The 19,800-nt window shown below is 44.7% G+C and overlaps 2 protein-coding genes across 3 annotated transcripts; one reads left to right on the forward strand and one right to left on the reverse strand.

Moving 5' to 3' along the window:
• The first annotated feature begins 536 nt into the window (after window positions 1-536).
• On the forward strand, window positions 537-4,634 carry LOC127766141 (uncharacterized). Its single transcript, XM_052291206.1, has 4 exons — window positions 537-640; window positions 1,326-1,578; window positions 2,268-2,515; window positions 3,962-4,634. The coding sequence occupies exons 2-4, from the start codon at window positions 1,332-1,334 to the stop codon at window positions 4,367-4,369; spliced, it is 903 nt and encodes a 300-aa protein (XP_052147166.1). The 5' UTR covers window positions 537-640; window positions 1,326-1,331; the 3' UTR covers window positions 4,370-4,634.
• A 54-nt stretch (window positions 4,635-4,688) lies between these two features.
• On the reverse strand, window positions 4,689-7,992 carry LOC127766140 (receptor-like cytoplasmic kinase 176). Of its 2 annotated transcripts, none has more exons than XM_052291205.1 (6): window positions 7,632-7,992; window positions 6,863-7,185; window positions 6,600-6,735; window positions 6,356-6,498; window positions 6,137-6,260; window positions 4,689-5,352 (listed from the first exon to the last, which is right to left on the reverse strand). In XM_052291205.1, exons 1-6 carry the CDS (start codon window positions 7,699-7,701, stop codon window positions 5,030-5,032), a joined length of 1,119 nt encoding a protein of 372 aa, XP_052147165.1. In that variant the 5' UTR covers window positions 7,702-7,992; the 3' UTR covers window positions 4,689-5,029. The 2 variants fall into 2 exon arrangements, with proteins under 2 accessions (XP_052147165.1, XP_052147164.1); XM_052291204.1 differs by having other exon boundaries at window positions 6,863-7,191; window positions 7,632-7,989.
• Window positions 7,993-19,800: the final 11,808 nt, after the last annotated feature.

Genomic DNA, 19,800 nt, shown 5'->3' on the forward strand with positions numbered 1-19,800 from the left:
TCGCCACTCTCGCCGGAAGAGGAGAGGGGAGAGAGATGAAGAGAGGGAGATGGGGAGAGAGGAGGAAGAAGAGGAAGGGTGAGTTTGACTGACATGTGGGGCCCACGATTTTTTTATTATTTTCTATATGAGACTGATATGTGGGTCCCACGAGTTTTATTATTTTTCCGGGTCGAATTGCCACGTAAGCGCCACGTCAATGCCACGTCGGATGAAGACCGAGTGAAATTAGCCACGTAGGCGCCACGTTAGCCAAAACCGCCCTCAAAACCGCTGAGGGACCTAATCTGCACCGGTTTTGATAGGTGAGGGACCCGTTATGTTTGGTTTTCCAATCGAGGGACGTAAATCGGATTCGGTGTAAAGTTAAGGGACCTCAGATGAACTTATTCCCTTGCTAGGCCGGTAGGCGCGGCACCTGAAATCGCCATCAAATTCGGCCATCTGGGCCGCTACGAAACGGGCTGCGCTTCCACCACTGCACCACCGCTTTTTAGGCCCTCCTCCGTGTTGTCCGATTCTCCCAATCCCACACCCCACCGCCGCTTTGTGTGCGTCTGCGCCTGCGTCTGCGCCACCGTCACCTTCGCGGCCGCGCCGGCCGCCGCCGCCGCCGCCAGCCGGTACACACCACCGCAAGGTGCGTTCCTTCCCCCGTGCCCTCTCTCTCTGTTCCTCCTGCCCCGCGCTTTGCTGTGTTTCGCTGGGGAGACGATGGATGTGGCTGAATCGCGCGACGTGCGTGGCCGCGCGTGCGGATAGCTAGTTACTCTGGAATTAGGGTTTTCCGGCCTAGCGTCGTCGCTAGGATCGATTCCGTGTCGGGGGCGCGGGGCTGAGGTTCGTATGCTGTTGCTGCTCGCTGGATCGACTGGAATCGTGCAATCTGTTATCCAACTGCTAGCGAATTACCACTTTTGTCGCCGAGTATTCGTGGCAGAAAACTAGAAATTCGGGAACGCATATGAGGTTTATGGGATCCAGAAGTCTTATAACGGGATATTTGTTTGTGGCATTGCCGGTTTTCCAGGGGGTTTGTTCATGATGTTGCCTCAGGCAAGATGATAGTATATGATTACATAGCCCTGCTGCCCTGTGCTACTCTGTGTTATTTAGGTTATATAGTAAATACTGCTGTGGGGTTTTACAATGGGTTCATGGTCCGCATTCAATGTCGGGATGTTAGTTTGTTTGTCTTCTTAGAATGTTCAGCTGATGACGTGTTCATTCGACCAAGATTCGTAATTGATTGTCGCTATTCGTTATTACCAGAATTCGCACCATATGATTCCTACAGTGTTTGCTTTTGTAACGTCCGCGTTCAGGTTAGGATGAGGCGACAAGGACAGGGGCAGTACGGTGGAGGAGCAGACATAAACTCCATGGTGGCTGCTCAGTTGCATCACTACCAGACACAACAAAGGGTTCAGCAACACCCTGATAATAACTATCCTGGAAGAGATCCTGGGAAAGCTGCTGAGGAGCAGCAGTATAGCGCCCCAAAGGTGAGGCAGAGTCAATGGGATCGAGGTGGTCCAAATGCCCCGAATCAGATTCCAGCGTATGCATACAATGAAGGTATGAACTACTACCATTGGTTATTTCGTGTGTTTTTTTCGTTGGAATAGCATGCTTCGTTCGCGCCCAAATATAAGGGGTATTAATTTCTGTGGCATAATTAATTTTTCATGGCCAACCTATATTTCGCAACAGAAATAGTCGTACAGGATCGGTGATTAAATATTAAATGTAACAATGATTAGGCAAATCCTAAGTAGTGCTTCTTGGTTGCCTTATATAAGCATTGTAATAAAAGTTGGATCAGTGAGCAAACTGTCTGAGCTTTCGGTTTACTGCGTTCGGTAAATGGTTATGTATATTGTACCATGTGTATTCCATTTCCAACACAACCGATGAGTTGGTTGGATGGTCACGACGGACTTCTGCAACTCGCAGACCTGGGATCGATCCCCCACCAACATTTCCTTTTGAGGAAATTTTTGGATTAAGAACGATGTTGTGGGCCTTTGAGGAGAGATCACTTCCGTTTGTTAATAACGATAGAGCCCAATTCTTCCTAGCTAGCCGGTCCAACTGGTCCTGGTTAAATTATGGGTTCAACGCGCTACCGCAGAACTGCTCGGTTCAAAGCGGTTCGATTTCCATGAGTGGTCTTTCTTTTTCGTCTTTTTCTAGTGAAACCACCAATCCAGTCCATCCTTTGTCATCCATGCTTATGAAAACTTGCATTGACCTGTATTATGCAGGTCAAAGTGCTCAGGGTGCACAAACCTTTTATGATGGACAGAGATCTGATTTAAAGGTTGGTCTAGAAAAGCAGCCCAATAAAGAATCGAGGGATCGACCTCGTAATGATAGGTTTGAAGCAAGGCGCGAGGATTATAATCTCCCTTGTACATTTGAAGGTCTAGAGCAGAATTTTCATGAAGACATTGTGATCCTATCCAAGGAACTACATGATGCAGAGGATGCTGAAAACGCCAGGCACAGGGAGGTATGATAAATTATTTTCTAGATAGTTTATTACTACATGATTCTGCCTTGTTCTCCTTACCTACCAAGAATAGCGTACCTGCAGCAATGCAGTATATACTAGTAATAGTGGTTCAATATTTTAATCAGTTTTTCTCTCTATTATTAATCGTCCTTGCATCCTACTACCAACAGGAAACATTTCTCCATTCCTCAAGAGGATTAAATATTTTATCCTTTATTTCTTATCACTGATTGAGTTTTGCTTCTCACTGGTTGAGTTACTGTTTGGTATTATTCATCAATGTTTGGTGAGATCAAACTTGAGGAATAATTGCACGGGGTATATTGGAAAACATACAAATATACAATTTAACTGGAAGCTCAGGAAGATTGTATTTTTTTCTCTTATAGGCAGGTCAGCTAATGTGCATTCCTGTTTCGTATAACAGTATCAGCACACACTCCGCATTATGCCAATAATTCATACTTATTAACGAGAATTAAGTTGTGTGTGACACAGTCCACGTCTTTGGAAGGGAACTGGAGAGAATTTACATTTAGTTCTCACAATTAATATCAAAAGATGGTATAGGTTCCTGAAACAAAAAAAATATATATAAATCATTATGATAGTTTCATTATGGTAAAAAAAACTGAATGGGTTTCTGCTCACCTTCGCACAGCTTAAAGCTTTTCCAAATATCCATTGGTTTACCCTACCATCGCATTTTATTTGATCATAATGTTTGGACTCGCTTCTGTTGCTAAAATTGAATTGACTGATGTTTTGGTGGCTTTGCTCAAAATGCGCGCTCTGCACTTCATTAAAGGCCAAAGTACACTCATGCATTTTTCGCTATGCATGTTGTCCTGTTTAATGTGCATTTTCTAAATAAGTTTTTGCGGGCAACCCCTGTTGATACTGGTCTTGTCACAGCCCCTGGATGTTTGTTATGGAAGCCATATTATGTACGATTCACCAAGCTGTTGCTGGCATTTATACTAGTTTGATTTCTTCTTGTTTAGAAACTTTCTTTTATTCTATTTGCAGTAGCAGTGTGGTATTGCAGTATAGCAGCATATAAGGCTAGTTCAGTGAAATATTAGGAAGGAGTCAAATATCTGTTTGGACATAGGAGATCAGAGATAGAAACCAAATGTGTTTCCATAACGTTAGAGATTAGTTTCTTATGGGTGAAGTTGGTCCTCCCTCTTCCTGTATATAAATAGACCCTATGTAGTCCATTATGAAGCAAGTGATTGAGTCTCTAAAGTTAGTTTGATAAACCTTAGAGCCTCTCTTAGCTCAACAGGGAGGAGCCCTGCCGGGTGGTAATTTTGAGGACGAGTGTCCTATCCCTTGATATTTGGATCCTTACCATAGTCAGTCCATAACACAATATACATTATTAGTTAATATGTTGAAGACAAATGCTTCATTCCTCTTTTTTTTTTTTGTGTGCAGAGATTGAATGAAATAAATGCACAATACCAGGAGAAACTGTTGGCACTTCGAGCTCGCCAAGCAACCTATAGAGAAGAATTCTTACGCAAGGAGTCTCAGGCACGCCAGCAGCAATACCAACAGGCTAGCATGAGCAGTTATGCAAACAATGTAAGGCCCGGGGAGACTCACGGCTATACTCCAATTGCAGCAAAACCGCCGCCGCCTCCACCTGCTGCTGCTGCTACAGCTGGTGGTACTTATGGAGAAGCTCATCGGGGTTATACTTCTGCCCAGTATGACAACTTCAGGGAGCGTCCAGACTACCCAGAGTTCCGTGGTCGTGGCCGAGGTGAAGGTCATGGTCTTGAGCACCGTGGTCAATTCCCTGGTGGTCGTGCTTATAATTCTGGTGGCCGAAGATTCTAGAGATGGCTTCTTCAAACACAGCCAATTGGCTCATCTTTCTTGATCTCAGCTTGGTGCGAAATGCGAATTGCATTAGATGCTTGGTTGCAGTCTCGTTTAGACCTATATACATGGAAAAGCTGTTTACAATTTAAACTGCTGGTATGCAACCATCAAACAACACCAGATGTCACCGGCACTGTTGTGCTTGTTGTTTCCACCTACAACCCTGTAATTCTGCTTCTTTGTAACTTGGTAGAGAAAGATGAGAATAATTTATACCATACTCCCATGGCTTCTCTGTTGTTCATCCATATCATGCAATGAGAATAATATCAGGGAGGCAATTCTGCGAGCAGAATGTTCCAAGAGAAGCAGTTCAAAACATTTATGAGGACAATACTAACTGAAGTTTCTGAGGTGTACTGCTAAGGTAGCACAACAGTTTAACACAAGCCACGGGCTCGCAGTTGGAGCAAAGGAGCAACAGCTAGCTACAAAAAGCAAGATATATTACACATTATGTTCTCACGGATTCAGAAAGCCTGTCCTCTGATCAAGTCCCTCATCACTCTAGTTCCTGTTTTTAACTCCTATCAAAGTGTCTCACGATCAGGATGCTCCAGGAGAGGTAGAGACTGGTCTACTGGAGACATTTGACGACACCAGACAGCCATAATTCTACTTGGCTGCTTTCTTTGCACCTTGAAGCTGCTCCAGCGCGGTCACAACCTGATCCATGCCCGGCCTGCATCGTGCATCCATTGACAGGCACTGCACCGCAAGCCCCGCGATCTTCTGCGCAGCCGGAAGCGAATACTGGGATCCCAGGCGTGAGTCGAGGACATGGATGACCCTCCTCTTGTTGGTGATGTAAGGTCTAGCCCACTCCACCAGGTTGTGCTGCCCCGGAGGCCGGTTCTTGTCCAGGGCGCGCTGCCCGGACAGCAACTCCAGAAGAACAACTCCGTAGCTGTACACATCGCTCTTTGCGGTCAAATGGCCTGCGCATAATGTGGGTGAGAAGAACACAAGGTACCTTCAAAAAACCACTGTTGACCTTTACTGTTAGAGTATGTGCACAAATGTAGATTTAAAGAACATGATGCTGCAATTAGTATCAGGACTAGTGTGTTGACTTAAGTGGTAGGAAAACGCAAGTAGGCACGGCTTCTGATTTTATGGTTGTTCATGCTGAAACCAGCTGGAGAATCTTAGTTTATCTTCTTTTTTCGGGCTATCCAACGACGTGGCAAGCATAAAGTACCATTTTGATTAGCAGAATTGGTCACCTCGATGTTTGCCCCTTTACAGGATGTCATGCATCATTCTTGAGTATTTAATTCTTAAGCGTCACATGGATGGATCAACAATTGTCAATCTTAAAGGGATTGCTCACAGGCATCAATCATGTTATTTGCTACTGAAAAGAAATGTTTTATACCTCTAAATCGTTATAGAGAAATCTTAAATAAAATGCACATTTAAGCACACTTAGTAAACATAGCATATAAAACTTAAGTGAATCTAGTGGATATGGCATGCACACCATGAAGTATCCATGTCTTGCAATGAAGATTCTCTCTCCATAACAAACGACAAGTCTTATGACCCACTGTCAGCAAGGCATCTCAGTATGTTGCAAACAATGTTGTTACTGAACATAATTACCAGCAACAGTTATGACCCAGTGTCCTTTTGTCATTCATGCATGAATCAAAGATGCAGAAAATCATAGAGACACAGTAGTAGTATATGGTTTGTTATATGTCATGTTGCAAAGATCACCTGTCGCGAGATATTCAGGGGCAGCATATCCTTGTGTCCCCATGACCCTGGTTGAGACATGGCTTTTGTCACCACTAGGACCATCTTTTGCCAATCCAAAATCAGAGAGTTTTGCATTGTAGTCCTGTGTGCAGCCAAAGGACAAAAACAAACATTTAGATCGAATCTGATTTGACTTGCACATATTGCGTATGTAAACCAATCTGCATGCTCACTCACCGAATCAAGAAGAATGTTGGATGTCTTGAAATCTCGGTAAATAACTTTGGCCTGATCACTGTGCAGGAAAGCAAGCCCCCTGGCAGCCTCGAGCGCGACCTTCATCCGCAAATTCCATGGGAGAGGCTGGAAGTGTGATCCCCCTGCAGCACCATACATAAGCATTGCCAATCTTTCATTCCCACGCACACAAAGAATGAAAACATATGATGAGCATGACACAAAAACGTGGTGGACTGCTTACTCCTGAAAAGGTGGTGCTCCAAGCTGCCTCTCGGCATGAACTCGTACACCAGAAGCCGCTGTTCGTCCTCGAAGCAGTAGCCGATGAGCTTGACAAGATTTGGGTGGGAGAGCTGCCCAAGGTAATTCACCTCAGCCTGCAAGATTACAGTTTTTTTTGGGGGGGACACAAACAGATCAGTTAAAATCACTTTCAGACAGCGCTGACGCAGGCAGCAAGAACTGAAAAAACTGAGGAAAAAAAGAAGAAGCAGAGGCACTGACCAGCCATTCCCTGTGCCCCTGGAAGCTGTCAAGCTTGAGCTTCTTCACGGCGACGATCATGCCGGTGCCCGGCTTGACGGGCGTCAGCGTTCGCTCATCGATCCACCCCTTGAACACCGAGCCGAACCCGCCCTCCCCAAGCAGGCTGTCCGGCCGGAAGTTCCTCGTGGAGCCCTTGAGCTCGCCGAAGGTGAACTTGCGGAGGTTCGACGACTGCAGGATCTCCGTCTCGCTCCGGGGAGTCGGCGGCACCGACGACGACGCTGACGCCTTGGTGCCGAACGTGCTGGAATCGGCCCCGTTCTTGCTGCTGTTCTTGGAACCTGTCCCTGGATTGCAACCACGACGGTCAGCTCACAGCTCACTCAGCATAGAAACTCTGCTTCTCTTTCCTAAAGAAATTCTCGTGTGAAGCAAACCATTCTTGGAAGTAGCTCTGCTTTCTATATCTAGACAAAGCCTAACTCGCCTAGCTCAAAATTGTGAAAAAAAAAATGTCATCACTGGACAATTGATGATAAATCCCAAAGTGGAACCTCACTAAAATTGCTCTTTTACTATAAAGAGAGCAAAAAAAAAAAACAGAGAGATACAAAATTGATACCAAACTGAAATTTTGACTCTTTGTAGAGGAACCCTGACTCCCAAGAACAGAACCAAACCAAACCACCGCAAAAATCCACCAAAAGAAAAGGTAAGGCAGGCACCAACACTGCAACACATTGATTTGGTGCAACACTGCAAAAACCAAGAAACAAGGGCCTGGCACCTGACGAGTTGGGAGCACTGAACGAAGGGTTGATCTCGGCGTTCCCCTGCACGCCGGCGCAGTTCCCCATCACGAGCACACCGGCGCCGCCCGATCGACGTGCGTGCGTGCGGCGGCGGCGGCCGGCGTTTCTGCCGGTTTTCTGTCGGGGTTCTTGCAGACTAGCTACGAGCTTAGACTAGAACAACACTGGGTTTCTGACTGGGTAGAACGAAGCTCAAGGCCGGTGTGGCTTTGTGGTGGTGTCATCCCATCGTCCCCTTCTCCTTCTCCTGCTTGGCTAGGTTGGAAGACCTATCATTGCTGCCCGCGAGTGAAGGGTGGTGGGGGCAGGAGGGGGAGCCGTGGGGTCAGTCGCCTCATTGATGAAGGAAAGAGAGCAAAGGGACGGCTTTTCTTCTTCTTCTCCCACTTCGCTTCTCTTCCTTTACAGTGATATTGTTGCCCTCTCTTTGGCGTCCATGTGCTTCGCCGGTGATTTCCTCCTGCAATTTCTGCATTTCCAGCGAAAACGATCAACCACCCTTTTCACAGAAAAGAGAAAAAAACAATCTATGCTACTCTCTTCGTCCCAGAATATAGCAACATCGGATGGACGTGTCAATTGTCTAATTCGTAGTACTAGAAAACAGTCTTGTCCAGAATACATCTCATTCGATTTTAGGTTGTTATATTCTGGAGACGGAGGGAGTATTATCATTTCATTTCACTTTCTCATTTAGTAACAGGGACGGATAAAAAAAAAGTTAGGGGGACTCAACATACCGAGTACACCAATATAAATACATAATCTCAGTATTAAACTATGCTAAAATGCTATTATGAGACCTTTAGCATCTTCTATCTTATCAACTATGATGAAAAAATTGAAGGAAAGGTTTAGGGGGTATCCATAGGTTTTGTGGGTGTAGGGGGGATTTGAGTTCCCTGCACCCACGTTGGATCCACCCCTGTTTAGTAATCTGGCTATCTCAGCGGACTAGAATGCAAGCGTGTTTTCCTTACCATAACACGGTCTTCTTCTTCTTCTTCTTCTTCTTTTTGAAGCTAACTTATATATATTCAGCACAGCTCATTTAGCACTTTGATGTACTCCTTCTAGGACAATTACAGATGAATAAACACATGCTAAACATCATTATCGGAGATCCTTTCATCATTTATTGATGTTTTCCTTACATCGTTCTGCGAAGATGTATCCGTTTATCCAAGCAAATGTATAGTACGGGTTTTTCAAAGTCTTTTGCGTAAAACATCACGCAAAAGGGATCGCATGTCGAACCGTGATATGCCGCTGTTCGGCTGAAAGGATGTTGTACGTGCGAATAGCACCCGCGAGAACAGCGATTGGGCATTTGATTCCGTTCTGAACTCTGTCTTATCTGCCAAATCAAATCCGAGACGTCCAACGTTTACTATTAGAAAGAGACTCGTACGTGGTAACTACCTGCATATTAATACGTCGATCTGATCACCAAAATCCGCTGCGTTCGGTGCGAACCTACGACACACATGATCATCTGCAGCAAGCAGCATCAATTATCTACGCCTTTTTGTATTGCGTATGTTTCTCAATTATCTGGCAGCATTGTCAACCAACCCTAGTTAAGTACTGACCCAGTGGTCAACAGTCACCTAATGAAAGCGCAGGCGCCTGAAGAGCCAGTGGAGCACGCAAGAGCGAATGGCGATGCAATTTAGTGGCAAAGCGAGATACACATCGATCGTACACACATTATAATCCTCGATCACCTAGGACCTGTTTAGATCCCTGCTAAAAATTTTACACTATATTACATCGAATATTTGAACACCTGCATGAAATATTAAATATAATTTTAAAAAATAACTAATTCCACATATTACGACTAATTTACGAGACAAATTTTTTAAGCCTAACTGCTTTATGATTTGACAATGTGGTGTTATAGTAAATATTTGCTAATGACGGATTAATTAGGTTTAATAAATTCGTATCACAATTTACAGAAGGATTCTACAATTTGTTTTGTTATTAGACAACGTTTAATACTTTAAATATGTGTTCGTATATCTGATGTGACACGGTAAAAATTTTCACCCCTAAACACAGCCCTAGCTAGCCTAAGTAGTATTTCTGTATCTGCAAATCGGGGACGAGTTGGTTGGGAATTGGCGCGTCGCTTTCGGTGGCGTTGGAGAGAGAGTCCACATTGCGGTTGTGGCTACCATACCATTGCGTTAGTCCAAGCCAAACAGCCTCGCGCGCACTCAAGGATTGACCCCTGATGCGTGAGCCTTTTTTGCTGATTGTTTCTTATTTTATTGTGGAGATGGAAACATGTGTGTGTTGTTTAGATGGTGTAGCAGCATACATAAGTATATGATATTAGTACTGCTGGATTCGATTATAATTTCTATCTACCAGCTCAGTACGCAGTCAGTATTACTAGCTAGTACTAGATTCAATTGGGAACAGCTATATGGTGGTCCATTGTTTTGTTGGCAGAGTATCTCACTTATCCTAGAGCATTGTATTATTCATGGAACTGCTTTACAAGAGTCAATGTTTTTTTATTTTTGAAGTCGTCGATGTCTGACCTTCATCTGACCTTCTCGACCAACATATGAAGGGGGGCAATCTAGCTAGCCGCAATCTGATTGATGCTTGCAGTGGGATGCATATAGGCGGCAACTATGGCGCATTAGTGTTGGCGGAAGGAGGTTTAGTGGGAAGATCGGAACAGAGCGCAATCTACCAATGCAAACATGGAGATCTAAAACATGGAGCGATGCACGCAATCGGTGTTCGATGAGACAGAAGGTGAAGCTCATTGGTGATAATGGCGTATCGGATGAGAGACACTCATGAGAAAATTGCTTTTCTTGTGAGGCAAAATATGTCGTCATATAATATAACCGCATATGCATATAAGGAGTAATTCTGATGAATAATCTGGATAAACACCTGTCCAGATTTATTCCCCAAAACTATTTCTTTATGATAAATGAAGTATATTTGTATGGACATTATAAAAACCTGTCCTTTAGCACATCATTACAAAGCTCTGAATATCAGATAAACCATATCTATCCAGGCCGAAATATAAACCACCATGCTACATTGATAATATATACTACAGACCTGTAGTACTTCATTCCTGCTAAAATATAATAATTTTTAGTATTTAGTATTTGTCTCAAAATATAACTAACTTCTTCATCTACATTATATCATCTTCTCAACCAATCAAAAACATTTCTTCCTCACCTAATTTCTCCCCGCAATCAATCACAACTTTACCATATTTAATTACACATACTTTCTTAATATTTGTGTTTATTTTTAAAATTTATAATTTAGAAGGGAGAGAGCATTGCTCACTACTCAGTACTCACGGAATTACTTGTAGATCTCTCGATCAGAAGAATCGCGCGTGAACCGTGAAGCCCAAGCGTGGCGTCGGATCAGACAATGACGTACTACCGGATCGGCGAAAAACCAAAGTCGATCCAGAGAGCGCGGGCCATCGTCACCCCCACCCCCGCCGTTGTATACCACGGTACCACCTAGCGGAGCCGAGGTAACGAACCACCAGAAATTAAACAAACATGCATGCCCTCGAGCTCGCGTCGAGGGGGGCGCAGCGATCTCATCTGCTGCTGCTGCTCCGGCAGGATTGCAGTAACCACCACGGCACCACCACCACCACCACCAGCAACAGCACGTACCGTGTGGCGTCAGGCCGGCTGCCGATCTGTCGTACGTACAGTACGTCGCTAGAGTGTCATGGGTTTCAGGCAATTCTGCATCCCTGCATGCACGCTCGTTGCTAGCTGGCCGTGGGGTCAAGCAAGATTGATGGCCCGTATCCGGGCACCTAGGATCCACTGTTGCTTTCAGGCGAGAGCCCTCCCCGGTCAGCTACCAGCAGCGTCGTAGTATACGTCGTCATCGTCTCCACTGAGGCACTGACCACTGCTGCGCCATAAAATTCGATCAATCGACGCACTGCGCTGCTAGTAGTTCCTCGGCAGCAGTTGAATCATTCGTCAAGCGTGATCTGAACGCCGCTGATATCTGATCTTCTCTCCCGTCATTCCCATGAAGTGAGTGAATTGGAGAGCGGTGCTGAAAGCCTGAAACCACCGGCCGTCATGGTGATGCTGCACGTACGTAACGCGTACGCTGGGAGCATAGTTGGATTCGTTATTCGTACGTGTGTATACTGTCGCTTCCAACTGCTTGATTACCAACAGCGCTCTGTCAAAACACAGAATAATAGTATTTGATCTAGAACCAACACTGCACGGATTTTTTTTTCGTGCAGTTAATTTTGCACGGATCGATCAGGATACGGAGTAGTAAATCAGTACGTACCTTTCTTCGTCCATGGAAAGGTGCACTCATGAGTCGAGACCACCAGTAAGCCCACGTAATTAACAAGAGCGTGACAAGCGGGAAAATTTGACCCCCAAGAGCAGCTAGCCCGACGGTGACAAGTGACAACCATTCTACTGTTCTAGTAGACGACAATGCAATCCTTTCCCGTTCCAAGGGGGAACCGAGATCGACGATGGATCGTTTGACCACGGCGCGTGTACATTCCCGGTCTCCGAAGAAAATTAACGAGTTACCAGTATAAACGAAAAGACAGGTGACACTGCACTGCACATCGGCGCCACCGTCTCGCCGAGACGCCGAACTCCTGGCCAGTCGCCCAGTCGGTCCATGTAGAACCAAACCGATCAATCGAACGAACGACGCGCGTTTCGTACTTGCCTCTCGCTCGCGGCACCGCGGACACGGCCCATAGCGCGCGGAGCGGAGCCTGGCCCGCGCATGCGGGGGGACGCGAAACGTGACGGGCCGCAGCAGCGGGAGGAATGGCCGGTTGGGTTGGGCGCTGCCGCCGCGTAGGCTCCACCGCTCGAGCGTTCTCGGACGGGAATAAGTCCACTTTGGTTTCCTCAAATACTGCTTCAATCTTATTCGTACCCGTCAAATGTAATACCAAATATCTTAACCCTCTAGCTATTGAAGGTTCAATTGGACTCCCTCATCGTTTTTTAAGCAGGTACAATAACAGACTATTAGCCAGCTACAAACATATTCTAATGAGATAAAAGATGAGATAGAAGAACAGCGGACTACAGATCTGTAGCTAGCTGTAGCACAGACTCCAAGATGCAATGTGTGTATGACAGGTGTGACCACATACTAATAGTATAGTAAGCAATTATTGTATTAATTGACTATGGATGAATTAGAGCTAGTAGTGGGCTATACTATTAAACTTGCTCTTAGAGTAGTTTTCGCTGGCATCACTCGTTGAGTTGGTCAACCTTATCTGACATGGCAACAGTCACAAAGTAGAAGTGGGCCCATATGTAAGTGACTAGAGAAAAAAAACCATGGCCCCACTTGTCATACTCACTATCCCCCTCCTTATCTCTCTTCCTTCCCTCTCCCCCGTGGCAATGGCGACTGGTGAGGGAGGGAGTGGTGGCAGGGGCCCGGGGCAGCGGTAGCCACCGGCGTCGGAGAGGAGGTTAGGAGCCTGGCGTACCGCCGGAGCTGTTTGCACAATGGTGGAAGGGAGAGGGGGGCTCCGGTAATAGGGAGTGGAGCGAGGGGTGCGAGCGATGGCCGCTGCGGAGGATACCGAGGAGAGGAGGAGGAATGGGTGAGAGAGGAGTGGAACCGGCGAGTGGAGACGAAGTAATAGTCGTGGCGATGGAGGAGCTCGAGTTCCGTGATGTAGAGGGGCGCTGCCGCCACGGCAAGGGATGTGGTGGCTGGCACAGAGCCCGTGGACTCTGGGAGGGACCAACGGGTGGGAGGGCACGGGCAAGTTCGTTGTCCTTGTCATAGTCCATATGCCTTTGCCGCGGCATCTGCGCGAGGTGTCGCCGCTACCACTGCCGCCCATCCGCTAGGAGGAAGTAGATGGATGAGCTCATCACCTTGGACGGAGGGGACTGAATAAGAGGGTGGTGGTGGTGTTGCTTCCTTAGATCGAGATGGACGGCTTGCGCATACATGCTGCCGCAACACCTGCGACGGTGACAGTCAACACACTGTGGCTGTCCCGCAATGACACAGCGAGTTGGGCTTAGTCCGCAATGTTGTTCCCAAGCCCCTGCGCCACTACGACATGCGTCGCCGTCATGCACTGGATGGAAGAGAGATAAATCCCTGAGCGGGGAGGAAAGGGAGAGATAAGGGTGTGCGCATAACTGGGAGGATGACGCTGTTAACGACCAAATTTGGTAATATCAGTATCGGAGATGAAGATTGGATTGAAGCAGGATCGAAGATGAAGATTGTCGCAGAAACAGAGTAAGAATCGGCTGAAGTCCGGATCGGCTACAATTGGATCGGCTGAGTTGGAGTCAGACTTGGTTAGGTGATGCAGCTGATTCCAACAATATGACTTGGTGTACGATATCGGGTTGGGTTGAGGTGCTTCAAGATGATTGCCACGCATGGATAGAGTCCTGGGAAGGCAATTGTATCTATTAATTAGGGCATTTTAGGTAATTTCCTTAGAGATATGCTTGGGCAAAAGTCTGCCGTAAAGACTTGTGGTATCTTAGAGTTTGTTAGAGATAGTAGTCGTGTCCGGTATGGACATATCTTGTAATTCTCGGGTATAAATAGACCCCGAGCCCTATGTAAAAACACACACGTTCAATACAATTTCGGCGCATCGCCACCTTTTTGCTTTAGTTTTATTTCGACGAGTTCTTGCTTTCGGGTTGAGCTGCATCGGTTTCGATCTTCAACAAGAGGTAAAACTTGTTATGATGGCTTGTGTTTTCTGGATTAGTGCTTCCATCTTTATGATACTCTAATCTTGTTTACGTAATTCGTCGAGTTATCATATATCGTACATAATCTCTGGCAATATCACTATCTAACCTACAATCGGCTTACATCTGTTAGTAGAGGGCAGCCGATTAGGTTAGATTTTGATGTTGATTTAGATTATATAAGATATGCACCACTCTATGAAACTTCCAGCGGCTTGATTGTCTAGATATTGTTCTTCTTTTCATACTTAATGCTTCGGAGTTTCAGCCGATCTTATCTGATTTAACCATATTCGCTCTATATTCTTCAGTGACATGTTAAATCCGCCCTTTGTGTCAAGATCTTATTGCATTTAAGTATATTAAGCTTTTGTTTGATATATTATACTTGTTTTAATATCCTGATATAGAGTAGTATCAGAGTATTAGCCGATACATGCTAGATCTATATGATCGGCTATGCTATAAACATATATAGTCATGTTATTAATATATATTTCGATCCAAGTGATTTATACTGTCTCGGCATGGCGACCGATCTATCCCAATCACTTGATTTAAATATATATCGATATAAGAACTATATATTGGTAATATCTACAGCCGATCGAGTAGGTTTAGTTCTTTATTATCTATTTATAGTCGCCGATCGATTCACATATGACATCGGCACTTAGCCGATCGGCTATTATTTATATATTTAACCGCGATCTCTTTGTTTCTATTTCTTGTTGATTGCAGGATCAAATCAACTGGCACGCTAACACACCCGAAGGCGAGCTTTGGACCTGCACTGGAGTTAAGCAGATCTCCCAGGCCTCGTGTTTTACGTCAACAGACGCCCAAGCGGCACAGCGCGGTGGCAGTGATGGCAGCAGCGTCAGGGTTGGCGCGTGGTCGAGAAGAGAAGGGAGAGCATGCTCGTCGCTCGCTATTGAGACTTGTGGTGGCGGCGGCGGCGGCCGGAGCAAGTGGCTCGCCGTGACGCGGCATGCTAGCCGCGGTGCAATCCCTTGCCATCGTCACCCTACTGCCGCCCGCCGCCGTGCACCTCCTACTGCTGCCGAAAAAACATGGGAGAGAGATAGACGGGTAGAGAAGGAGGGAGAGTGAAAGGGAGTATGATAGGTGGGCTCCACTTTAATTTTTATTTTCTTTGATGATTAGGATGCCACGTGGACGTCACATCAGCAAATACCACTATCAATACTATCATAGGAATTAAATTACAACAGTTTCAATAATTAGAGGGTCAACATATCTGGTATTGCGGTTGAGAGGTACAAATCAGATTAGAGAGGTAGTCGAGGGACTTAAGGTGAACTTATTCCTTCTCGGACGTGGACCAGAGACGCGGCCCATCGGTGCTGGACCGCCGCAAGCCCAACCCGTACGTGCAGCGTGTAGCAAAGCGAGATGAGCGGCGGCCGCGGCCGCGACCGCTCGCGTGACCGGGCGGCGCGGCGGGATGGATGACGACCTCGTCTCGTCCGCCGAATGGCGGTGGTAGAGTGGCGTCACACGAGACGATGGCGGTTGCTGTTGGCACGTCTCCCGGGCCTTCGGATCGTAGCGCATCTCACACGGCCTCAATCGTTTTGACGACCTGTCCCCGTTTCCGGCCTCAACTCCGAACCACCCCCCCCCCCCCCCCCCCAAATTTCTGGCAATTTCCTCTCGGTTCACTCGCCGCTTTCTACGCGGGGCGCGGTTGAATTTCGCCTCTCTTTCCGTTTGTGTCCGCGACACAAATTGCACACTTCCGCGCGCACACGGACGGCGTTCACGCGGAGGAAAAAATGTAGCGAGTGTGCGTTCGCACAATCTTGCCAATTTTGTATGCACAGAGGTAGCTGAAATGTGTACTTGACACATGAAAGGAAAAAAAACGCAAAACAATTCCTGATTGTGTCCCACACACACACACAAAAATCTCCTGGTTCTATCAAAATGATTTTGACACATTGCTTGTGGGAGTATGTTTGATCCAGATAGGGTTGAGGTTTACTCCGTGTTCTAAGCATTATATGATCATTGATGGATGATTTATTTTAAAAAATCATGATGAGCAACCTTTTGTTTTGTAAAAAATGTGAGTAGTCGCAAAGTTATGTGTTCACACGGCATACATTTAACTATATGCCTTTTTTAGTCATGGTACACCAATGGATTCAAACAGAGCTGATAACCCTGAAAAAAACAAAGCTAATAATCACATCATTTGCTACGGACACCCAGTCCATCTACTTTGTTCTTTATGTCAAGGAATGAGCTATAGAAGTATAAACGGTATGAGTGGATGGCAAAACAAGTCCAAAGGATGACATCCCATTTATTATCTCCACATATGGAAAATTACTGCATTTAAAAGGTATATACATAAATAGTAAGAATGTAAATGATTATTAATGAGGTGTGTAAGAATCGCTAAATATGTTATATCATTGACATCGTACCTATATCACATAAAAATGTCTATTTAAAAATTAAATCTAACATGTTAATGTGCACTTGTAAAGCAGGTTAGCACAATTGTATGTGTTTGATTTAAAGCCCACGCCGCTTCTTGTAGCTAGAACATTTTGTCGCATCCATCTTGCTGAGCTTTGAAACTATCTGACTGCATCTAGAAGTAGGTGTATCGTGCATCACCACATCTCCAAGATATACTCAATAAATTCATAGACGCTTATTCTAAACTTGTATACATTATTGTATGCAGCCTATGCGCGCCCGTATCAACTCTATATAACTACATGGAGAACAAACTAGAACTAATCGAACCTCCATAGATTGCACTTCTAGATGAAGATGTATCTAGGAATGGTCGAAACTGTAATGATCATTGTGGTAAGTAAAAATCAATACATGTCATGTAATTGACCTTATACTCCCTCCGTACTCATAAAGGAAGTCGTTTTGGACAGCAACACGGTCTCCAAAACACAACTTTGACTTCTTGTTGCTATAAAAATATTTATTGAAAAATGATATATGTATATTTTTATGAAAGTTTTTTTCAAGACAAATCTATTCATATAATTTTTACATTTTCAAACTCAACAACTTGAGAGTTATTTATAATTTATATTCCTAAGGTTTGACTTAAACATTGTTCTAAACGACTTCTTTTACGAGTACGGAGGGAGTATTTGTTTGGGAGTTGTGTCTAGAAAAGGCGATATGTATCTTGACGTCATACATATATATATCATAAATAAATATATATAGTATATATTAAACCAAACGTGTCAATGTATACTTGTAAAGCAGGAAAGTTCTATACCTTCAATTTATCACCCCCGCCTCTTCTTATAGCTAGAATGCTTTGTCGAGCTTGCAAATGGAAAGTAGGTGTGTCGTTTGTCACCCCATCTCCAAGATGTAGAAACTAATATATCTCGATAAATTTATAGACATTCATTTGAAACTTACACACCATGCTCGTATCAACTCTATACAATCGCACGGGTTCACACGCAGGGTTTACCAAACCGTTTTGGGTGGGGTTACCGTCGCACCACGGTTTGGCGGTTATAGCGAGGTATACTGTGGTTTAAAAAACTGAGAAGGTTACCGCACGTGATAACCACAATAACCGTACGATAACCACGTGGTTTTGTAAACCCTGTTCACACATGAACTAATCTAATCTTGAATATTGTGTATTAAATCTATTGTGTTACTGTACACCTGTAAACTAGTAGCATGACGGTATACCTTTAGCTTATCGTCCACGTCGCGTCTAGCTTATAGATAGAACATTTTGACACATACTTCACGCTAATGTTGAAACTGTGTGCTTGCACCTAGAATTAGGTGTCCAGATCATCACTCCATCTCTGGAATGTATACGCCGATATATCTCTTAGATGTTTGTTTCGAATTTATTATTGCCCGCAACGTACCCACAACCTCATCGACTCTATAGAAATTAACCGATGGAGAGACGATTTCCATCCCATCCTAAGTCCTTTAAAATCTTGAGAGCTAGTGTCTCCTAAGAATCATGATAGTGATTCTGATAGCAGAGGTGTCCCTAGAATAGAGTAAGATTGCTAATAGTTTCATCTTGTCATAATTAAGTTGTGTAAGGAATAGGATTGTTAGCCAAACCATTCTGAATAAAATTGGATTTCGAAAGCGTGAGAGATAGTATGTACTACCTCCATTTCAGGTTATAAGACTTTCTAGCATTGCCCACATTCATATAGATATTAATGAATCTAAGCACACATATATGTCTAGATTTATTAACATATATATGAATGTGGGCAATGCTAGAAAGTCTTATAATATGAAACGGAGGAAGTAGTAAGTTGCGGGATGAACACAATTTTCTGTAGAAGTTTGAGTGCTAGTGTATCTCTCCTAGTAATCATGGCAATGATTTTATCGAAGAGGTGTCTCTAGAATGTAGTAGAATCGGCGGCAAAGGTTTCGCGCAGTCAGTTGTGAAAGGGATAGTTTTGCTAGCAACACAATCCCCCCTCCCCCCGCCCCCCCTCCTAACACACTCACACACACATCCACACATATCTTTGGCTTCTCGTCTACATCGCATCTAGCTTATAGATAGAACAATTTGTCGCATACTTCTCGCTAGCGTTGAAACTGTGTGCCTACAGATAGAAGTAGGTGTCCCATCATCACTCCATCTCTAGGATGTAGACGCCGATATATCTCTTAGACGATTGTTTCAAATTTATTATTGCCCACAGCCCACAACCACATCGACCCTATATAAACCGACGAGGAACCATTTCCATCCCATCCCAACTCCTTCAAAACTTGAGAGCTAGTTCCTCTGAGGAATCATGGCTGTGATACCTATAGCAGAGGTGTGTCCCTAGAATAGAGTAAGGTTGCTTGTAGTGTCATAAGTGGTGTAATGAATAGGATCGCTAGCGAAACCATTTTGAATGGAATTGGATTTCGAAACCATTTTGAGTGGTGTAATATAATTTTTCGTTGAAGTTTGGGTTTTAGCGCATCTCTCCTAGGAATCATGGCAGTGATTTTATTGAATATGTGTCTTTAAAATATAGTAGAATCGCTAGCAAAGGTATTTTGCAGAAAGTTGTGAAAGAGATAGTATTGCTAGCAAGAAAACCCCCCCTCCACACAGACACACATCCCACCCCACCCACATACACACACACAAACAGTAAGTTGTGTCTTGTGAGAGAATTTTTTTAAAAAAGAAAAAACTGTGGGAGGAACAGGGTCGCTACCAAATTCATCATGGGGTAAGTTGCAGGGTACCCGGAGCAGGATAGCCACCGTTCACTCAAAAAAGGGCCTACCCTTTATTGCATCACTCGACTCCAACTATAGTCAACTCCCATAAACAAAACTAGGCTCTCCTCTGCCC

This window comes from Oryza glaberrima, chromosome 3 (assembly GCF_000147395.1).
Source record: "Oryza glaberrima chromosome 3, OglaRS2, whole genome shotgun sequence".
Classification (NCBI taxonomy): Eukaryota; Viridiplantae; Streptophyta; class Magnoliopsida; order Poales; family Poaceae; genus Oryza; species Oryza glaberrima.

Excerpts from the sequence above, each read along its gene's own strand:
- LOC127766141 (XM_052291206.1), top strand. The coding sequence starts at position 1,332 with ATGAGGCGACAAGGACAGGGGCAGTACGGTGGAGGAGCAGACATAAAC. Across the intron at positions 1,579-2,267 it reads AGCGTATGCATACAATGAAG|GTCAAAGTGCTCAGGGTGCA; the intron begins GTATGAACTACT and ends TGTATTATGCAG. Across the intron at positions 2,516-3,961 it reads AAAACGCCAGGCACAGGGAG|AGATTGAATGAAATAAATGC; the intron begins GTATGATAAATT and ends TTTTGTGTGCAG.
- LOC127766140 (XM_052291204.1), bottom strand. The coding sequence starts at position 7,701 with ATGGGGAACTGCGCCGGCGTGCAGGGGAACGCCGAGATCAACCCTTCG. Across the intron at positions 6,499-6,599 it reads GGAGCACCACCTTTTCAGGA|GGGGATCACACTTCCAGCCT; the intron begins GTAAGCAGTCCA and ends ATGGTGCTGCAG. Across the intron at positions 6,261-6,355 it reads CCAACATTCTTCTTGATTCG|GACTACAATGCAAAACTCTC; the intron begins GTGAGTGAGCAT and ends GGCTGCACACAG.